The 23,060-nt window shown below is 47.5% G+C and overlaps 1 protein-coding gene across 2 annotated transcripts in view; it reads left to right on the forward strand.

The window, feature by feature from the left end:
- The window catches only part of LRRC49 (leucine rich repeat containing 49), a 303,332-nt gene that overhangs the window by 184,162 nt on the left and 96,110 nt on the right, over positions 1–23,060 (forward strand). For both annotated transcript variants that reach the window (XM_073586941.1, XM_073586940.1), the window contains exon 12: positions 6,821–6,990. In XM_073586941.1, the coding sequence (XP_073443042.1) occupies positions 6,821–6,990 (170 nt within the window). The remainder of the gene's footprint in view (positions 1–6,820; positions 6,991–23,060) is intronic.

Genomic DNA, 23,060 nt, shown 5'->3' on the forward strand with positions numbered 1-23,060 from the left:
GGTAACCTGCTGTAGAGCACCGTGGCACGAATGCATTACATGCATCTGCTGGGTAGGAGATAGTGTTGCCATGCGCTCCACAACAGACCTGAAAAAGGTGTGGTTTGGCGAATATCTTGCTTCTGAATGCATGGTTTGCAGAAGTGTCTTCACCTCCAGAATGCTGGAGTTGATCTGCTGAAAGCAAGATGCATTCAGATGCAAGAACTCTGGCGCATAACTCTTTTCCTGACCCCTCTGCCGCTGCCGCCCAGTACCCGCAGGTGTACTAGAGGTGGCAGGGGCAGAAGGGTGGGGTAAAGGGAAAGCGATCTCCTGACCAGCAGCTTCATGTAATGTAGGCGGCCACGATGCTCCTGTGCTGGTGGATGGGACAGATGGGTCGAATGTGTGGGAAGGCTGGGAAGGTGCAGATGTACCGGGGCGGTCGAAGTGTCCCTCGGTGCCGGTCTCCTCAGGGATCGCCTCAGAAGGGTCCAATCGTGCAGGCTCCCGAGTGCTGCTCACCGTGCTGTGGAATAAAGAGAAAAAAAAACAATTAAAATACTGACATGGTATGGCCCTGGCTGAAAAAAAAAAGTTACATCTAACATTTTTTTTCACATGTGGTGTGTAATATTTACCTTCTAGTGACCATTGTTTCCCGGAGGAACGACAGGGCTTGTGCGTACTTGTACTTGCTCCTGCGTCCTCCAGATCCACTCGGGGCCCGCATCTCTTTATTGAACTCCTTCTTGAAACGATCCCTCACAGACCGCCACCGATTCACAATTCTGTTCCCTGAAACGAGAAAGGAGTGGTTAGTATACAACATCAGTGTTTCACAAACTCCAGTCCTCATGGTCCCCAGGGGTCATGTTTTCAGGATTTCCATAGTAAATAGAAATCCTGAACACATGATCCGTGGGGACCACGAGGACTGGAGTTCGGGAAACACTGGTTTACATCAAGCAACCGGTACTGTATATACTTACGCTCTTTAATCTGGGCCCGAACATCGAGGTCCTCCCAGCGGCCCACAAGGAGCGAACAGATTTCCTCCCAGAGTCGTCGGGTAACGATAAGGTCAGCGTGGCGGCGGTCAGCCATATTCCAGAGCGGCTCCCTTTCTCTGACGAGATCGATGAGGTGGTCCACATCGAGTCCTCCATCCTCACCGTCAGAGTCGGGAGCACGCTGTGAAGGCTGTTAAAGAAAAAGACAAAAATAACATAATTAGCCTCCACAAAAAAAAACAAAAAATGTTATGTCTTTCGATGTAGGCATTTGTTTCCTGTATGTGGTCTGCAGAACATTGTTTTCTATGTGTTGTGTGTAGTGTGATGTTGTGTTTCTGCGTTTGATGCAAAAAACTTACCAATTGTGAGCCCACTCCAAGTGTCTGTCCACCCCTTCCTTCTTCTTCTGGGAGCTCCTCTTCATCTTGTGAATCCTGTTTTGAAATAAAAGGCAATGAATAGACATATATTACAGAGATGATGGATTTTGGAAATAAAAACTTACCGTCAAACGCTGACGATGCGAGGGAGGGCTCCCAGAAGATGATGTGCTGTCTTCCTGGTGGCCACACTCCATGCCTGTGGGTGGTGTTCCAGCTGCTGCCATTGCTGCTGCTGCTGCTGCTGCATCTGTTGGGTGGCTGTTGAATAAAGAGAAACAAAGGGCCAATGAATATCTTGATATTCAATAGCCCTAGTTTGGAGGAATGGGGGATTTGATAATTACCGTCTCTCATCTGCTGCTGGCCTCCCCTCCTCAGCATGTTCCATTTGCTGCTCCATTTGGGGTGGTGGTGGTGCTGATGGTGCTGCAGTGGTCTCCTGCCTTCTCCTGCTGCGCTTGGTTGCTTTCTTGGGTGGCATGTTGGGTGTGGCTGTGGGTCCCACTGTCTTGCTTTTATATATGTCTTGTGGGCAGAGCTACTGAGCATGCTCAGACCAAAAAACCGGATCCGGCCACCGGATCCGGCTTTCGCCGGATCAGGCGCATTGCGGCGCTCATAGGCTTTCATTGTGTGAAAAAGCCGGACGCGCCGGATCCGGAGTGTCCGGCTTTTTCGCCGGAGACAAAAAACATTACAGTAGCCGTTTTTTCCAGACGCCGGATCGCGACACATTGCCAGATCCGGCGAAAACCGGATGAAACGCATGGCCATCCGGCGCGATCCGGCGCAAATGCAAGTCAATGGGGGGGAAACCGGATCCGGCATTGCATTTCGCCGGATCCGGTTTCTGTCAAAAGCGCCGGATCGCGCCTGACGGCGAAAACCTGATGTGTGAAAGAGGCCTAAAAAAGAAAGCTGCAGATATTGCAATGGCATTTTTCACTGCAATTTTTTAAGTGGTTTTGGTGATTTAAAGTATTAAGTCTCATTTACACGTTTAGGATTTGGTCAGTATTTCACATCAGTATTTGTAATGCAGAAACAGCAGTGGAACAATGAGAGAAAAAGTATAATAGAAACACGTCACCACTTCTGGATTTATCACCCAATCCTGGTTTTGACTTGCACATACTGATGTGAAATACTGACCGAATACTCAACGTGTGAATGTGGCCTTAAACATATGCTGTATGTAGACAAAGCAAGCATCCTCACTTTAAAAAAAGCTGAAAAAAGTGTAAAGAACACCAGAAACAAGCTGAAAAACAGGTGTTTTGAACACAACATTTTTACTGCCAATAGAACAGGTTTTGGCTACTGAAAACAATGCATGTGAACATAGCCATAGTCTTACTCTGAAACGCTATCTGTGGTGTTACATAGGACTGCAGGTGACATCTACTATTGTTAGGCGTCTTGTTTCTGCGTCTGCTCTGCAGGAATCCAGAGCCTCACATTCCGCGGTCTCCTGCTGTCTGTCTACTGCAGAGAAGATTACTTTGCAGCAGACCTCTCCAGAGACTAAGTTCCTCTGTGCTCCTACTGGGCATGCTCACGAGGCGATCTCCCATTGGAGATCGGGAGTCATGTGCCCAGGTCCTGCTCCAGATCTCATTGGTCCATCTCGGAGATCTGGAAGGTCCCACACGGTTATAAAAAGCGCGCATGACCGTTCGGCCATGCGCTAGTATAGACTTTTCAAGATAAATGTGTGAATGGTGACGGCTGTATGATTCTGGTGACTGACTCATTTGAAACCCCTTCCCTCTGATATTACACATGTGGATAGGGAATTAGTGCAGCAGTCAGCGCCAGTCAGTGGCAAGCCATTGGCCACTGTGCACACCGCACCTCTACTCTAGCATCTGACATTGCGCCTGCTTCCTAGCTTTGTCGACTAGCGGCTGTGCCCTACGCTGCGCTGCAGTTGCAGCCCTCCTTGGCGTCCGCAGTAGCGACCAGCACACACGATAGGTCTAGACGGACGCAGCTCCTCTGCCTTGGGTCCTGCTCCTGTGACCAGATACCGTGTGTGCATTTCCCCGTGGTCTGTGACACTAACAGGCTCAGCGTTTTCGTATGTTTATGTTGCGGCGCCTCTCTGTGTGAACAAAGCCCGCTTTGCGCACTTTGGGTGAGGTCTAACCCGTGCGCATATACCGCCATATTGCTCGTCTGTCATTACCTAGCAGCGGTGTAACACTTACTGCACGGTGGACCCCGAGCGGCGAACGCACTTTATTATTTATTTTTTATTTAGTGCGTTCCGCCGTTGCTAACATTATACTAGCGCCAGGGTCTGGCTAGTAATGGCAGATCAGCAGCAACTCCTTCAGTGCATTCGCCAGCTAGAGGGCCGGTTGGCTACTCTTGAGAGTGTTTTGTCAACGGCGAAGTCTTCGGAGGCTGCTGTACAGGCGATCGCAGAGACGGTTTCACGTATGTCCACGTCCTCCCCTGCGCCAACAGTTTCCCGTCTTCCGTTGCCCGATAAATTTTCTGGCGATTGCGCCTCCTGTAGGGGTTTCGTGAGCCAGTGCTCTATCCAGCTGGAGTTACTGACTGCGCGATTCCCTACGGAACGGGCTAAGGTGGTATTTACTATTTCCCTTCTGTCGGGCAGGTCGTTGGAGTGGGCCACGCCACTATGGGAGCGTGGTGACCCTGAGGTTCGGACCGCTGCTCAGTTCTTAACATCTATCAAGCAGATTTTCCTGGGACCACGAATCACGCACGATACCTCTCTTCAGCTCCTTGCATTAACTCGGGGATCCCTCTCGGTCAGCCAGTATGCCGTTCGTTTTCAGACACTGGCTTCCGAGCTGGAGTAGTCTGATAGAGCCCTCATCCCTGTGTTTTGGAGAGGTTTAACTGAGCATGTTAAGGATGTTCTATCTACCAGAGAGGTTCCTGCAAGTCTGGAGGAGCTGATTGCCATTGCCACCCACATTGATCTCCGTTTCTCGGAGCGCGGGCTGGAACGTGCACAATCCAAACGGAGGGTTACTCCGGCTCCCAACCTCTTTGAGCCTCTGGAATCACCCGAGCCAGAGTATTCACTCCCAGAGCCCATGGAGGTGTCTCGCGCCAGTCTCGAGGTGCGTTCGGCAATAAGCTCCACTTGCGGCTACCACTGTCAGCACTCTGTTCCCCAGGATAACGGGGCCCCGCAATGGCCAAACTCTGTGCCGCCGGGCAAGACCTTTGTTCCCCCCCTTGCCTTCAGCCACAGGTTCTCACGTGGGCTCACGCATCCAGGGCGGGTGGTCATTGTGGCTACATGCAGACCACAAAACTCCTGGCAGGGTCGTATTGGTGGCCGCACAGGGCTCGGGACATTAAAAAATATATTTGGGCATGCGCCTCATGTGCTCGGGATAGCCTCCTTAAACAGAGAGTGGAACCGTCCGCCGACACACCGCGGAGTTCCTCTTCAACCTATGCTCCGGGCGGTTTTGCTGCTCCCGTTGTCTCCCACGTGTCCCTTCTTAAACCTGGCGATCTTGCTGCCTCTGATACCTTCCACGTGTCCCGATTTTCCTTGTCAACTACCGGGACATCAGACTTGCCTTCGGACGAGTCTGAGACCTATGTCTCTGATGGGCACAAGGTGGTGGATTGGAAAGCTCAGAGGGGCGGGGGCCCTATGAGGGGGGGGGTAATGTTAGGCGTCTGGTTTCTGCGTCTGCTATGCAGGAATCCAGAGCCTCACATTTCGCGGTCTCCTGCTGTCTAGCTACTGCAGAGAAGATTACTTTGCAGCAGACCGCTCCAGAGACTAAGTTCCTCTGTGCTCCTACTGGGCATGCTCACGAGGCAATCTCCCATTGGAGATTGAGAGTCATGTGCCCAGGTCCTGCTCCAGATCTCATTGGTCCATCTCGGAGAACTGGAAGGTCCCGCACGGCTATAAAAAGCGCGCATGACCGTTCGGCCATGCGCTAGTATAGACTTTTCAAGATAAATGTGTGAATGGTGACGGCTGTATGATTCTGGTGACTGACTCATTTGAAACCCCTTCCCTCTGATATTATGCATGTGGATAGGGAATTAGTGCAGCAGTCAGCGCCAGTCAGTGGCAAGCCTTAGGCCACTGTGCACACCGCACCTCTACTCTAGCATTCGACATTGCGCCTGCTTACTAGCTTTGTCGACTAGCGGCCGTGCCCTACGCCTGCCTTGGGTCCTGCTCCTGTGACCATATACCGTGTGTGCATCTCCCTGTGGTCTGTGACGCTAACAGGCGCAGCGTTTTCGTATGTTTATGTTGCGGCGCCTCTGTGTGTGAACAGAGCCCGCTTTGCGAACTTTGGATGAAGTGTAACCCGTGCGCATATACCGCCATATTGCTCGTCTGACATTACCTAGCAGCGGTGTAACACCTACTGTACGGTGGACCCCGAGCGGCGAACGCACTTTATTATTATTCATTTTTATTTAGTGCGTTCCGCCTTTCCTAACAACTATGTTATCTGTTCTCAGAGAGTTATTACTGCTCTCTCTGGTGTTACATAGGATGAGGTCACAGTCATGTTACTGGTCATGTGAGCCAGGGAGGGCTTCTGTTCTGGAGTGTGTTGTGCATAGAGGGAATTGTATGGCGATCGGTACACAGTCCCTTCTGAAATGACAGGTGGGTGTGGCGGCTGATTTGCAGTGCAAGAAAACTACAATCCCGCAGGTGGGAGTGTCAAAATCGGGACTGTCTCGCTGGATCCAGGACGGTTGGGAGCCCTGCTGTGTTATCTGCAGTGATAAAAAAAAAAAAATTAAGAGGGGGTTGGGGGAGAACTCTTTGTCTTTGGGGCTTGGGCCCCCCAATCTTTTCTGACCCTAACAACACTTCTGTGTAATGCTAATAGTGGCAGACCCGTTGGCCAATATAGGGCCCCTGAATATGGGGGCCACAGTGCCAGCACTGGCTCCAGGCCCCTCTGCCAACTGTTCGTGTAATGTAACCTAAATGTATGATTTTGCAATGTTAGCATTTGGAGCCCCACTTTAAACTTTTGCCTAGGGCCCCACTTTGTCTAAAACCGGCCCTGGCTGCAGACTATCTGCAGCATCAAATATTCATGGTAGAAACATAACCTATCTCGCCAGGTAAATCTCTGGTCACTCCTGCACCGCTGCTCTGATGGTCCAATGGTAACAGCCGCACAACCGATGCTGAGCCGTCTCATGCCTTACATAGACTGAGGCCGGTGATGGGCCACAGTGGTTATGTGCGTATTTATGACATCTAATCACAGCTGTACAAGTAACCAAAGATCAGCACAGCAGCGGTGGCATTAGGGCGGTGAGGGATTTACCTAGTAATAGTTATTTTGTTTTATTATCAAAGTCTCTGTTTTGGGTCTATTACTTTAAGGACCTGAACATCCTCTTAGTTTCAGTATACAGTTGTTGTGATTATTATTATTGTTATTATTACAGGAGAAAAAAAGAATTGCAATTCACAATGCTGCAAGACATTGGGACATTCAGCAAAACAGAGTCTTGCCTGGCACAAATTCAGACCTGGATAGTGGAGGCTCTGTAAGCCCTTCTCATAAACCATGCCAATTGAATGGATCTGCGCCTTATGAATATAGTGACGACAAAAGGTAATTGCAAGTATGTGCCTGAGTGAATTTATTGTGTGAAAATTAAGTGGACACTGAGTAAGCAAAAAAATAACTTTTTGTTAATGGCATTTTATCTATCATCAGAAATTGTTTAAATAAGGTTTTTATGATGAATATATATTTTTTTTTCATTTTTAGCAATGCCCAAATTCATCACAATATATACTAAAAGAAAAACGTGAAATTCTGCAATTTTCACACTGGCCACTGGGACTTTTTTAGACTTTAACTTCCTGTTTCAGGAAATACACATGTTTGTTAACACAATTGACAGAATCCACCCCTATCTTTTGTATTGCAGCACTAATGATACTGTGCAAACATCATTGTGAAAGGGGGGTGCAGGGTCAACTGTAATATTGCCTATTGTAATTGTTGGTTCCTGCTTTATCAGCGTTGTAAAGACATGTTACCGGTCATCGTATTCCTGCTGATGATGATCATGAGCCTGACAAAAACTTTTCCTGATGGGACAGGAAGTAAGAATCTAGTGGCCAATGTGAATGTTAAAAGATGATTAATTTGTATTTTTTTTTATTAAAAATCGTTGTTTCATAGAATCGTAGAGTTGGAAGGGACCTCCTGGGCCATCTGGTCCAACCCCCTGCTCAAAGCAGAATTCATTAAATCATCCCAGACAGATGTCTGTCCAGCCTCTGTTTGAAGACTTCTATTGAAGGAGAACTCACCACCTCTGGTGGCAGCCTGTTCCACTCATTGATCACTCTAACTGTCAAAAAGTTTTTTTTTCTAATCTGTGTCTCCTCCCATTCAGTTTCATCCCAATGCTTCTAGTTTTTCCTTGTGCAAATGAGAATAAAGATGATCCTTCTACAATGTGACAGCCCTTGAGATATTTGTAGACAGCTATTAAGTCTCCTCCCCGTCTTCTCTTTTGCCAGCTAAATATTCCCAAATCCTGCAACCTTTCTTCATAAGACATAGTTTTCCCTTCACCCATGACAGCACCACCTGAGAGAGGGATCCGCCCCGCCAGGACAGGAACCTACTGAGACATAAGGGGCGGCACCTCTCCCCCGCTTCAGTTGGGTTCCTGTCCTGGAAGGAACCCCACTGTCGGCGGTGCCTGTCATGGGCGAAGAAAATGGACCCAGCCCCGTCCCGGCGCAGGAAGAACAGGTGTCTCACCTGCAGCGCCGGCCGTCGGGTGCTGGATGCACAGTCCCCGGGCCCTCCGGGGTTCCGGGTTCGTGCGGGCGTCGGTGGGATCCCCGAGGTCTGCGGGAAGCCCCCACCGCGCCGCCCTCCCCTCGCGCACGCCGCATCTCGATCCCCATAGCAGGGGAGAGACGCTGGCTTCTTCCGGCCGCTGATGTCAGCGACGCATTGCATGCTGGGTGTGCCGGCTGACGTCAGAGAAGGGCGACGGTTTAATGGCGCCGGGTGCGACGCCAGCTGGCTTTCTGAAGCTGTCGGCCGGCGGTCGCAGGGAGGAGGGGAGAGACGCTCACCTGAGCGGAGGCGCGGTATTAAAGAGAGAAGGCGACAGCAGACGGCGGTGCAACATGGAGTCAGAGCAGGAACGTTCAGCGTCCCTGCCTCCCTCTCAGCCCTCTGGCAGAAAGCATGGAAGCCATTCCAGCAGCAGTCGCCCCAGCCGCAGGTCGGGGGACTCATCAAGATCCAAAGAACGCAGGTCACGTGCCCCGACGCAGCCTCCGAGCCCGGTACCCTTGATTTTGGGTGGTGAGTGATCTTCGTGAATGTTAGCATTATGTTAATAGGGCTTCTGTTGTATGCTTCACGCTGTAGGAAAGGCCTAGAAAAGCGGGAAGCAAGAAGAACAATAGGGATTGTGCTATATGTAAATCTCCCCTAGCAAGAGATTGGCAAAAAGATCTCTGTGCTGCGTGCATTCAGCGGACTATGGCGGAGGAAGCGCCTAGTTTCGCAGCCAATCTGATATCTGCCCTAAGGTCAGAAATGGAAGGCTCAATTAAGTCCCTATTGAAAAAAGGGAAAAAAAACAGGAAGGATCCCCCTAGTTCCCCCTCGGATTCCGCGTCAAGGTCATCTCAGGCGGAAAAATCATCCTCCTCATACTCCTCAGACAGCGACATGGGGGGTAAACCATGTTTTCCTGTAAAAGACACAGACGCCCTCCTAAAGGCCATTAGAGCTACAATTGGCCTACAGGAAGAAAAGGCGGCTAAAACCCTAGAGGATGTTATGTTTGGGGGGCTTCAGGAGAGGAAAAAACGAACCTTTCCAGTAAACGAGAAGATCCAGGCACTTATTGAGAAAGAGTGGAAAAAGCCCGAAAAATCGGGGGCCCTTCCATCCACTTCTAAGAGACGATATCCCTTCGAGCATAAGGATGCAGAGATATGGGACAAAATTCCCAAAATAGATGCAGCAGTGTCCAGGTCCTCCAAAAGGTCGGCCCTGCCCCTGGAAGACGCAGGGGTTCTTAGAGACCCACTAGACAAGAAGGCGGACTCATATTTGAGGCACGCATGGGAGGCAACAGCAGGAGGACTAAAACTGGCGATAGCGGGCACTTGCACGGCACGCTCCCTCATGATCTGGCTTCTGCAGTTAGAAGAAAAGCTGGCTTCAAGGGTCCCAAGAGAGAAAATCTTATCGGAGATGTATCTCTTGCACGGGGCAGCAGCTTTTTTGGCCGATACCTCGGCGGACTCTATGCGGATGACAGCCAGGGCAGCGTCACTATCAAATGCTGCTAGACGCGCGTTATGGCTTAAGGGCTGTCTGGGTGACCTTCAGTCCAAGGCCAAATTATGCGCTCTCCCCTGCGACGGTCGATTCTTGTTCGGCAAGATATACTGGAGAAAGCAGGCGATAAGAAAAAAGGCTTCCCCAGATTCCCTATGGATCAGAGGAGACAGCCCTTTCGGAGGGGGAGATTCAATAGGGGGCGCCCTCCCGCTGACAGGAGAAGATGGGAGGATAAAAGAAAAAAAGAATCGGGATTTATGTTTGGTGGAGGCACCTCCACCTCAAAAAAGTCGCCACATTGACGCCAGTATTCCAGTGGGGGGGAGATTGGCACTCTTTTTCCAAACCTGGGAGAAGATCTCCAACGCCTGGATCCTACCCATCCTAACAGAAGGCCTGAAAATTCCCTTCATTCGTCAGCCAAAATCCGTGGTCGTCATCACACCCATCAGGAAGGTGACCGAAGAGCAGGTGGCCTTAGAAACAGAGATCCTGAGCCTGATAGACAAGCGGGTACTCTCCGAGGTACCATGCCTACAGGAAGGGAAGGGGTTTTATTCACCCCTTTTTCTGATAAAAAAAAAACCCGATCAAACATTCAGGACAATCATAAATCTCAAACGGCTCAATCTATGGATAAGGAACTCGACCTTCAAGATGGAATCAGTAACTACGGCGGTGAAGCTGCTACACCAAGATTGCTTCATGGCCGTAGTCGATTTAAAGGATGCGTATTATCACATCCCTATCCACCCAGATTACCAGAAATACTTGAGGGTAGCACTTTATATTCAAGGCACACTAAGGCACTTTCAGTTCAGGGCTCTTCCGTTTGGCATATCTATAGCCCCGAGAGTTTTCACCAAGGTCATAGCGGAAGTGACTGCCTTTCTCCGGATTCACGACACGGTCATAATACCATACCTGGGATTTAAACCTAGTGCTAGAGGCCCTTACAAAAGATCCGTATGAGCCATTACATCAGCTACCCCTAAAGTTTCTGACCCTAAAAACAATCCTGTTAGTGGCCCTCACGTCAGCCCGCAGGATAAGCGATTTACAGGCTCTCTCAGTAAATCCACCTTATACGCAAGTCTTTCAGGATAGGGTAGTGTTAAGAACAGACCCCGCTTATCTGCCCAAAGTAGCATCAGATTTCCATCGGGGCTAGGAAATTGTCCTTCCATCTTTCTGCGAGAACCCAAAAAATCTGGGGGAGGAAAAGTTCCATAATCTGGATGTTAAGAGACCTCTCGTAGAATACATATCTATGACTAGCCAGTGGAGGAGGTCCCAGTCCCTATTTGTAGCTTTTCAGGGTGCCAGGAAAGGCTATGGGGTTTCAAAAGGGACTATTGCTAGATGGATTAGGGAGGCCATTAGTGTAGCCTACACAGCTAGTGGTATCCCGATTCCTGACGGCATCAAGGCTCATTCCACCAGAGCCGTGGCGACCTCCTGGGCCGAAAAAGCAGAGGTATCGATCGAACAGATTTGTATGGCCGCTACCTGGGCCTCACCTTCAACCTTCTTTAAGCACTATAGGTTGAATCTATCCTCCTCTGCTGACTTAACCTTCGGTAGAAGGGTGCTGCAAGCGGTGGTCCCTCCCTAAGGTGTTTCGAATCTCCAAAAATCTCTCAGGTGGTGCTGTCATGGGTGAAGGGAAAACCACCATGGTTACTTACCGGTAGCCGGTTTTTCCGGAACCCATGAAAGCACCCGTATATTCCCCCACCCTTTTTCACCATATGGGTGTGCACAATTAGTAGGGTGTTTTTTGAGTGTTGTGGTGTTGGATTAAACATGTAACTAACCGGGAAGTCCTCTCAGTGCTCTGTAACCCAACTGAAGTGGGGGAGAGGTGCCGCCCCTTATGTCTCAGTAGGTTCCTGTCCTGGTGGGGCGGATCCCTCTCTCAGGTGGTGCTGTCATGGGTTCCGGAAAAACCGGCTACCGGTAAGTAACCATGGTGGTTTTCTGGACTTGCTCCAGTTTGTTGATGTCTTTTTTAAAATGTGGCGCCCAAAACTGGGCACGACACAGTATTCCAGATGAGGTCTGACCAAAGGAGAGTAGAGGGCACTAATGACTTTACGTGATCTATACTGTATGCTTCTGTTCATACATCCTAGAATTGCATTTGCCTTTTTTGCTGCTGCATCACACTGTTGACTCATATTTGGTCTGTGATCTATTAGTATACCCAAGTCTTTTTCACATGTGCTGTTGCTTAGCCCTATTCCTCCCATTCTGTATATGCTTTATTCATTTTTATTGCCCAGATGTAGTACTTTGCATTTTTCCTTGTTAAAAAACATTCTGTTAGCTGCTGCCCACTGCTCCAGTTTATTTATAATTATTATTTATCCAGTTTGCTCTCCTCTGTTGCAGAGATATGTGCAATCAAAGTATTTGGTAGCTAATGGGTTAATTTTAAGTCCAAGTGGATGTTGTCCGATGTTAACCAATCATAAGCAAGCAGCAACACTCAAGGGAAAGAACACCAAACCCCCATCATAGCTCATAATGAGCTACTCTTGTGTGAGCTGTAATGTCAGGTATCATTGATATAATTGCAGAGCCATTACAAGTTGTTGTGAGCACAACGAACCTGGCAACTTTGAGCTAATGTTTCCTGATAGCAAATGAAGGGTAGGGGTGGAGCAGTACAGCTGAGTTTAGCAGTGTCACATTACAAACCCTTCTATCACCTCTCCTCCTCTCATTATCATTACACTCTCCTGCCCCTCCCCTCACATTGCCTGTCTTGAGATGACACAAAGGAGTCGCTAGTGACACTTCTGACTCACACTAGAGAAAGGCTGTTCTAAGCTATTGTGGGGGTGTGTTCTTATTTTGCCTTTAGTTTTGTAGCTTGCCTATGATTGGTCAAAGTCATACCGGGGGGAAGTACACGCCCCAGTGAAAACACTCTGACAACTTCCGCTTTAACTCATTAGCTACCATATACTTTGATATCGAATATCTCTGCAATGAGGATATTTAAAAAAAAACAAAAAAAAAATGTTTCATTCTGCTCTTCAGCTATGTGTCCAGTCCATATTTTAAAATATGAAAGGTCCTCTTTCTAGTCCTCTTATGTAAAAGGTATCGGTATTTTATGCATCTAAAGTTATTTTGAGTACAAAAGAGAAAAAGCACTGAACTCACCATGTAAATGAACACATTCTGATGTTATCATGTCTGCCATTCTAGCTGCTGACTTGCAGTGTAATATAGGCAAGAAAAAAGGGGATATTGGAACACCCACTTGTAAATAAAAAAAAAACAAAACATGAACTTATTAATTGTTTAATCCATTAAAAGGTTACTCATGTTGTCTCGGTATGTACAGCTCTGACGTTTCTGGCGTTAAACAGGCCCTTATGGAGATATCATTACTGCTTTTGTCGCTTTTGGTTTTAAGTAGATTACCCAGTCATATATAACTCTAATAAATGAATACATTAGCTTATTTATAATTGCATTCTTAGTATAAGCTAAATCATTAAATGTTCAGTCAATAGACATTCATTGTATTGTTTGTGAAAATAATAAAAATGGTCTTTTTTATGGGATTGTAAGGGTGAGCTGTCCTGAAAGTGGAGGACATTGGCATAAAAACCCTGTTTAGAGAAATGTACTGGATTTTAATTATGAATTTCAGAAATGTATATCTATTGACTGAACAGCTAGTACATACTGGTGATTTAGCTAAATACTAAGATTAACATTGCAATTAAAGAGGCCTCTATTTTTTCATTGATGAAATATCCTTATCAATGTTTGATCTGCTGAGGTCCGATACCAGCGCCCCCGCCGATCAATTGTTATCGGTGTTGGTGGCTCTTGGACGGAAGTATTCAGCTGCGGAGGTGGCCATCTTCTGATAGTGGTCGCCGCAGGGTACTGCGCAATTGCTTCCAATTGATTTGAATAGGAAGCGAATGTGCAGTACCCTGCACCAGCCACTACAAGAAGATGGCCAGCTCCGCAAGTGAGTTCTTCGGAACGCCGTTGACACTAATTACAGCTGATCGGGGATTGGTCATCTATGTAAAAGTTCTGGCTATCCTCTTTAAGTTAGTGAAATTGTTCACAGTTAACCATGACTGGTCGCGTTTAGTTTTAAATTGCTTACCCAATGTAGTAATGATATCTCAATAACTAAGGGCATGTTTAATGCTGGAAATGCCTCAGAGATGTACATACCAATACGACATGAATAACTTGTTAATTAAACAATAAAGAGGTTCATGTTTTTACATACAAGTGGATGTGCCAATGTCCCATTTTTTTCTTGCTGAAATTTATTTTGACTTGTTCAAACGATTTGGAATGAATCCTAAATTTTGTAAAATGTTTGATATTAAGCATATTTAATATCATTAAGATTAATAAGAGTTTTCGTTTTGGTGGAAAATCCCTTTTCATATGGACAGGGGGATAACTTGTGAATTGGGGAAAAACGCTTTAATTTCAAAAACCGCAAATGTCCTTCCTCTTGCATCAATCTTATCAGTAGATTTATGTTTCTGTGAAGCAAACAAATGATGGCTTTTCAGATATCTTGGATTATTGAATTACAAGTTGAAGACTTATATTGATTGCAAGAGTGTACGCCACATCTAAAATCTAGAGCAGGAACATGTGAGTAATTACTTAGTGCTATATGTAAAAATATATATGTTTTTACTATGTAATGCTGACACATTTTGGTTTATTGCTGTACATGTAAAAGTATTAACTACAATTTGAAGGGCTTGTTCACACACAGTATATATGGTATAAAGCACTGAATATTATGTGTCTGAAGGGGGGTTTGTAGCAGATGCTTTTAGTGTTCTGTAAGATGGGTATAATAGGTTGGTCAGTAGTATCCATTGAAATGGAGTAAACTAATCCCTGGCCTAAAAATACTAGAATAGACAAATTATCAGGTTCCAAACAGCATAATGTCATGCTGTGACTGTAGGCATGCTGGGAAAGAGGGACCCACCCTCCTTCCAGGGGGAAGACAGTGGCAGGAGTAAAAGGGTTAACACGGGCTGGACAGACAAGGGGAAACCAAGGCACACTCAAACAACAGGCACACAGAATAAAATAGGAAGGGAAGATGGAAGCACAGTAACAAGGCTGAAAAGAAACACAAAGAAATGCCAAAAAGGGAAAGGAAGAGGTATTCACAACAAACCGCATACGCTAATGTCAAAACGACAAGTGACTCAAAGAACAACTTCTCCAATGCAGCCAAGAACAGAATGAAGATGCATTCATACATGGAGGGAAGCCAGACACCAGCTTATACATGTATAATGGAAGGGTGTCTTGGTGCGTTCCATTACGACACACAGCCAATAGACCACAAGGAATTCTAAATTCTTTCCATGACACGAAAAACCTGTTAACTAATAAATGGCCGTGTTGATTTAAAGACTACCTATGCTCCTCTAAACACTGAGATCTTCTAATCTCAGATGTACCACATATCCCAGCAGAATGCGGCACATTCATGACTCATACATCCACAGGTTTGATGAATCTGTGTAAAGGGCATGTCACACTAAGAGATATCGCTAGCAATATCGCTATAACTAGTGACGTTATAGCGATATTGCTAGTGATATCGCTGTGTCTGATACTTACCTACGACCGGCTCCCCCGCTGGTTATCGCTGATCGCGCGAGAACGTTCAGGACTGTTTCTCGTCGTCAGCTTCCTGCGGCGCTTCCTGCTGTGAAGGCGAGCAACGCGTGGAGCCGGGCGGGAGGACGCAGGATCGCCTAGTGTGACAGGTAAGTAGCGACCCCCGTCCCCAGCGATGTCGCTGGTGAGATCTGCCTGTGTGGCAGCTCACTAGCGACCACTTAGCGATCCTGACCGCGTCATATCGCTGGTCGGGATCGCTGGTACATCGCTAAGTGTGACAGTACCTTAAGCCTGGTTTTATACTGCTATCTGCAAAACCAAAATATATACTGCTAATGCAAGATACACCTGTCTATACAATTGGTCCACAGGTGTTTTTGCTTTCTCCTAGATTGTCATGTAGAATTATAGGATGGATTTAATGTTGAAAAAAAGATTATGGCTAATTATTTTTTGTCGACTTGCCAGAACTTTTGCACAGTATTGCAAATATATACTATATTGTGTGTGTGTGTGTGTGTGTGTATATATCGGTACATATATTGATATATTGCAAAAGTTTAGGCAGATGTTTGAAAAAAAATGATGCAAAGTATGAGTGCTTTCAAAAATAGAGGTGTTAATAGTTTAGAATTATCAATTAAAATGTGTATTGAATGACTAAAAGAGACATCTAAATCACATCAGTATTTGCTGTGACCGTCCTTTGCTTTCAATACTGCCTCAATTTTTCTAAGTACACTTGCGCACAGTTTACTCAGCTGGGAGGTTGTTCAAAACATCTTGGAGAACTAACCACAGATCCTCCGTTCTCTTTATGTAATATCGGATAGACCTTATAATGTTGCACCTAGGTCTCTGTGGGTATTGTATCATCACTCCCAGGACTCCTTGTTGTTTTTTTATGCCGAAGAAAATTTTTTAATGACATTAACTGTATGTTTGGGGTTGTTGTCCGTATGCAGAATAAATTTAGAGTCAGTCACACACCAATTTCATTTTATTGCATGATGAATCTGCCTTTATTTCTCAGCATTGACAACACCTTTAATACTGACCAAATCCCCAATTTCGTTTGCTGAAATGCAAGTAACCTCCACCATGCTTCACTTTTGCCTCCAGGCACTCAATATTGTACCTCTCTCCAGCCCATTAGCAAACAAACTGCCTTCTGTTAAAGACAGATATTTCACATTTTGACTCCTCAGTCAAAAGCACCTGCTGCCATTTTTCTGCACCCCATTTCCTATGGTCTTGTGCAAAGTTGAATCACTTGACCTTGTTTCCATATGGAAAGTATGAATTTTTAGCCGTAATTCTTCCATGAAGACCACTTCTGGACGTACTTTTTTGAACTTCTAGTTTTGAGCTGTTAGCACCGGACATCCTCCGATTTTCAGAAGTATGATGCGTCTTTATTCTACTGCACTAAGTTTCCGCTTCCTAAAGTGGCATAAATTGCGCCATAAATGTACAACAGCCTCTGGCTGGAGTAACATTTTTGACAGAGGTGCCCAACAGTTATAAGATGCCCCCAACTCATTAAGAGGTGTACAACTACTAATGAATTAGGCACCTCTTACTCTACTAGCGCTGCCTTCATTAAGATTGGTGTATAAAACGTCACTCTTAATAAAATGACCCATAGGCACCAGGTTGGGAAAGTTGTAAATGAGATGCAGCTGAGCATCCGGAGCGGGAAGAATGTGGGGAGACCTTATTTTGTTAATCAGTATGCACACACAATGTTGCTTTGTAAGATATGACCAGTGCAGTATGTCACTTTATATAAGAAAGGAAGTAAGGATGTCATTGAAATGACAATGGCATGAGTCTGGGAGTCACTGCTTGGTATTTAGGTATTGTTGTTTATGCCTTTACAAAACTGAACTTGTGGACAAAAAAAGAACATTGGTGCCCCATTACTGTTACTTGCTTGTTTCTGTAACGCAAACATAAGTAAATCAAGTGAGCCTCATATATGGGCCTACTCTTACCATTCAGTCACCACCTGACCCAAGTAAGTAAGTGGACCCTGTGATAAAACACACCGGGATCGCCTTTGCTGGGGTCAAAGGTCACGTGCATTCAGCATGAAACTCAGGCGAAGAGCTGGGATTCGTGTATAACTGACCCTGGGTCAGGTTTATTAACGGTGAAAGCAATGCAAAAGGAAATAAAACATAAAACAAATCCTTGCCTGTCCGGCACTAACTAAACAATGGACAACCTAACTACCCACTGGCGGGCTTCTCCCGTCCAGCCAAACCACAGTTGCAGTGTGCACTGCTTCCACTTACGTGTGTCTCTCACACAGACAGGCTCTCTGTGTTCCCAGGCTGAGACACTCACACAACCACCTGGCATCCTTTTATATCCACCTCCCATTATTCATTAGCAAGCAGGTGCGATACTGACCAGACTAGGCCACATAGGAAAGGAATCTGGGCGAGATATACCTGCCCTCATCCACTATTCCCACATGATTCTCACATATCCCCCCCCCTCTGCTCAGACCACTCTGGTCGAGCAATGACACCCGCCAAACAGTGCACTCGGGACAGGGCATCTGCATTCCCCATCTGTACCCCTGGGCGGTGCTCCACCGTAAAAGTGTAGGCCTGCAGGGCAAGTAACCTCCGGGTCACCCGGCTATTCCGTTCCTTGTTCAAGTGCATCCACTTGAGAGGGGCATGGTCAGTGATCAGCCTGAACTTTCGGCCCACCAGGTAATATTTGAGGGCCTCTAGAGCCCACTTAATGGCGAGGCACTCTTTTTCTACGATTGCATACCTTTGCTCGTGTTTATTCAGCTTCCTGCTGAGATAGAGGACTGGGTGTTCCACTCCGTCCCTCACTTGTGAGAGTACGGCCCCGATACCGGTATCAGAGGCATCCGTTTGTACCACAAACTCGCTGCGGAAGTCCGGAGTCACCAGTACGGGCTGAGAGCAAAGTGCCCGTTTTAGGCTATGGAAGGCTTCTTCAGCCGCTAAACTCCATTTAATCATGACGGAGTCTTTCCCTTTTGTAAGATCTGTCAGGGGGGTAGCGATGGCTGCAAAATTGGGTATGAACCGGCGATAATAGCCGGCGATCCCCAGGAAGGCTTGCACCTGCTTCTTGTTGAAAAGGTTGTGGCCAGTCCTGAACCGCCTGAATCTTATCAACCTGGGGTTTAACAACACCCCTCCCAATTACATACCCCAAATACCGGGCTTCTTCTAGCCCGATGTGACATTTCCTGGGGTTCGCGGTTAGACCTGCCTCCCACAGGTCGTCAATCACAGCTTGTACTTTCTGGAGATGAGTCTCCCAGTCCAAGCTGTAAATGACAATGTCATCCAAATAGGCCGAAGCGTACCGCCTATGTGGCCTCAGGACTCGATCCATCAGTCTCTGGAAGGTCGCCGGTGCCCCGTGCAGTCCAAACGGCATTATACACATACTGAAATAAACCTTCCGGCGTAGCAAATGCCGTCTTTTCTCTGGCAGCCTCAGCCAGAGGGATCTGCCAATACCCCTTGGTTAGATCTAGGGTCGTAATATACCGGGCTTTTCCTAACCGATCTATTAACTCGTCGACCCGGGGCATAGGATAGGCATCAAATTTTGAGACCGCATTCAGTTTCCTGAAGTCATTGCAGAACCGGATGGTGCCGTCCGGTTTAGGAATTAGCACAATCGGGCTGGACCACGCACTGTGCGATTCCTCAATGACTCCTAACTCTAACATTGCCTTCACTTCTTGGGAAACGGCTTCACGGCGCGCTTCCGGGATTCGGTAGGGCTTTACGTGAACTGTGACACCAGGTTCCGTTACGATGTCATGTTTCATTAGCATAGTCTGCCTGGGTTTTTCTGAGAAAAACTTTTGGTTGTGAAGTAGAAACTGCCTGACCTCAGTCTTTTGCCGCTCCGAGAGAGTCTCTGCAACCCGTACCTCCGGTACGGTATGCGAGCAGACGGGATGGGCCAGCTCCGCTGACAAGGCAGACCGATCTTTCCAGGGTTTTATCAGATTTACATGATAAATCTGTTCAGGTTTCCGTTTACCTGCCTGGTATACTTTGTAGTTTACTTCACCAACTCTTTCCTTGATCTCAAAGGGGCCCTGCCACTTTGCCAGGAACTTACTGTCCACCGTGGGGACCAGGATCAACACCCTATCTCCGGGTGCAAACGTACGGATCTTGGCGCCCCTATCATAGATTCTTTTTTGGGCTCCTTGAGCCTGTATCATGTGTTCTTTGACGATAGGCATAACAGCCGCAATACGTTCCTGCATTTGTGTGACATGATCTATCACTGTTTTAGCGGAGTGACCTGACCCTCCCAGGTTTCTTTTGCAACGTCTAACAGTCCGCGAGGACGACGGGCGTACAATAACTCGAAAGGCAAGAATCCCGTGGAAGACTGGGGTACTTCCCTGATGGCAAAAAGCAAATACGGAAGTAAATAGTCCCAGTTCTTCCCATCCTTGTCTATCACCTTTCTCAGCATCTGCTTCAGAGTTTTATTGAACCGTTCGACCAACCCGTCTGTTTGAGGGTGATACACGGATGTGCGTAACGGTTCGATTTGTAACAATCGGCAGAGCTCCTTCATTACCCTGGACATAAAGGGGGTCCCCTGGTCGGTGAGTATCTGTTTTGGTATACCGACCCGACTAAACACATGCACCAGTTCCTTGGCAATCGTCTTGGTGGCCGTGTTACTCAAAGGGATGGCCTCCAGGTAACGGGTGGCATAATCCAAGATGACCAGGATATGTTGGTGTCCACGTGCAGACCGTGGAAGGGGCCCAACTAAATCCATCCCAATCCTCTCAAACGGGACTTCAATAATAGGTAGGGGTACCAAAGGGCTACAGAACCGGGGCTTAGGTGCAGAGGCTTGGCAGTCAGGACAAGACTCGCAATATACACGAATATCGTGATGCATGCCTGGCCAAACAAAACAGTGTAATATCCTTTCGGTGGTTTTCTGGACTCCCAGGTGACCTCCCATCACACCTCCCATCACATGTCTGTGGGCCAGGTCCAGCACCTGCCGCCGGTAGGGTTTTGGCACGACTAATAGTTGCACCGTATCTTCCCCCTTTTTCTCTATCTGATAGAGTAAATCATTCTCCAGAACCATGTAAGGATATGCCAGCCTAGAGCCAGGTTCTACGGGTACCCCATTTATCACTTTTACATTTGTCCTAGCCTGAGAAAGGGTAGGATCCTTTATTTGCTCGCTTTGGAAGTCATCTTTCTGAACTTCTAAATCCGGCAAACGGGGAGGTGGACGGCTGTCGGCCTCCTCCTCTTCCCCGGTCTCCTCATTATCACCCGCCATGACTGAAAACGGGAACTGCAGGTCATTTCCCGCAGACTCTTCCCCCGAGTCTTCCGGGGAGACCTCTTCCAGGGGTTCGGGACCCACACGCTCCCTGGGAGAAGAATCATGTACACCATTACCCGAGGGCATCAACTGATTCTCCCACAATTGCCAGAAGTGGGGAAAATCCTGGCCCAGGATAACATCATGCAATAACGCCGGGACGAGTCCCACTTTATGTTGCACAGACCCATAGGAAGTAGTAATGCATATGACCGTGGTGAGGTACGAACAGGTGTCTCCATGCACACACGTTACAGAAAATTTGTCTGATGGTCCAGTCGGGGCTGACACCAGACTGGCCTTCACCAGAGTCACCACACTTCCCGAGTCTAACAATGCCACCACATTTTTGCCATCAACAGTTAAATCACACAAGTGTTTTTCCACATCCTTTTGACCGGCATTCACACTCACTACCCGTGCAACCATAGACATGCGGTTTTTAGAGTCTGTGACGTCGCACTGCATGGGTTCAGTAGTGACCGGACAATTCGCAGCAATATGTCCCATCTCTTGGCAGCGGAAACACCTAGCGGGCCCCTTGCTTAGACCATAGTTCGTTACTCTCGGCCTCGCAGTGCGGGCAGTCCCGTTTTCCTCCCCCACTGTCTTAGGGATTTTTCCATCTCCCCTATTCCCTGGAACAGTCTTACCGGTTCCACGTGGAGATGATGAAGAACGAGGTGGGGTAGCGTCGTCTCGGAGTCCTTCCGCCACGGAGTAACGTTCAACCAGATCCACCAGTTGATCTGCCGTCGTAGGATTTCCATGGCTTACCCACTTCCTCAGGGCTGGCGGTAGAGCTCTCAGGTACTTGTCCAGGATGACTCTCTGGATTATCTCTGGCGCTGTCAACACCTCGGGTTGTAGCCACTTCTTCGTCACGTGGATCAGGTCGAACATCTGTGACCGCGGTGGTTTATCCGGCTGATAAATCCATTGATGCACTCTCTGTGCACGGACAGCGGTCGTCACTCCCAGCCGGGCCAAGATCTCGGCTTTCAATTTGTCAAAGTTCTGTGCAGCTTCAGGTTCCAAGTCATAATACGCCTTTTAGGCCTCACCGGAAAGAAACGGGGCAATCAGGCCGGCCCATCGTGCCTTCGGCCATTTTTCTCGCACCGCCGTCCGTTCAAACGTGGTCAGGTATGCCTTGACGTCATCTTCGGTCGTCATCTTCTGCCAGTACCGACTCACGTGAATCACTCTCGACTCTGCTTCCAGGTTAAGCTCAGGTAAGCTTGCCAAGCGCTGCGCCACCTGCTGGAGAAGCGAACGATCGGTAACTGTCATGTCCACCAACTCCTTCAGCTGGGCCATCATCACCCGATTAGCTTCTTGCTGGACGGCGGTGGACTGTACCAGCGCTTTCACCACGTCCTCCATGCTCATGCTTGCAACGTGATGCCCGCATTCTCCACCACAATGTGATAAAAAACTCCGGGATCGCCTTTGCTGGGGTCAAAGGTCACGTGCATTCAGCATGAAACTCAGGCGCAGAGCTGGGATTCGTGTATAACTGACCCTGGGTCAGGTTTATTAACGGTGAAAGCAATGCAAAAGGAAATAAAACATAAAACAAATCCTTGCCTGTCTGGCACTAACTAAACAATGGACAACCTAACTACCAACTGGCGGGCTTCTCCCGTCCAGCCAAACCACAGTTGCAGTGGGCACTACTTCCACTCACGTGTGTCTCTCACACAGACAGCCTCTCTGTGTTCCCAGGCTGAGACACTCACACAACCACCTGGCATCCTTTTATATCCACCTCCCATTATTCATTAGCAAGCAGGTGCGATACTGACCAGACTAGGCCACATAGGAAAGGAATCTGGGCGAGATATACCTGCCCTCATCCACTATTCCCACATGATTCTCACAACCCCAGTTCTCTGCATGAGTATGGACTGGACCTGCAGCTATCAGTTGTTTGCGGCTTGACCTGTTAATGTACCATACTTGTCTAAGGTGTTTTTTGCCACTAAGATTCCAATTTACAATGATGGACAAAAGTTTGAAAAAAAAAATCTAGCACTGATTGCTGCTATATAAATCCAGTGCTTGTCTGAGATCCTATATCGCTGTCAATTGGGCGGAAGCCGTTTATTCCGTTATGGCAGCCTCTAGGTCCCAGTGGTGTCGCAGAATTAGAGGGATCAGTTCTGAGAGCAAGCCAAGGCTGACAACCGATCCACATGGCTTTCGAACCATCGTGAGTGACATGAAATCTTAAACAAATATTAGATTTTTGGAACAACAGGCCATTAGGAAGCACTTTACTTTTAAGCTAGGACCTTAGCTTATAT

Source organism: Dendrobates tinctorius, unplaced genomic scaffold (genome assembly GCF_039654945.1).
Source record: "Dendrobates tinctorius isolate UK_male_01 unplaced genomic scaffold, ASM3965494v1 ptg000097l, whole genome shotgun sequence".
Classification (NCBI taxonomy): Eukaryota; Metazoa; Chordata; class Amphibia; order Anura; family Dendrobatidae; genus Dendrobates; species Dendrobates tinctorius.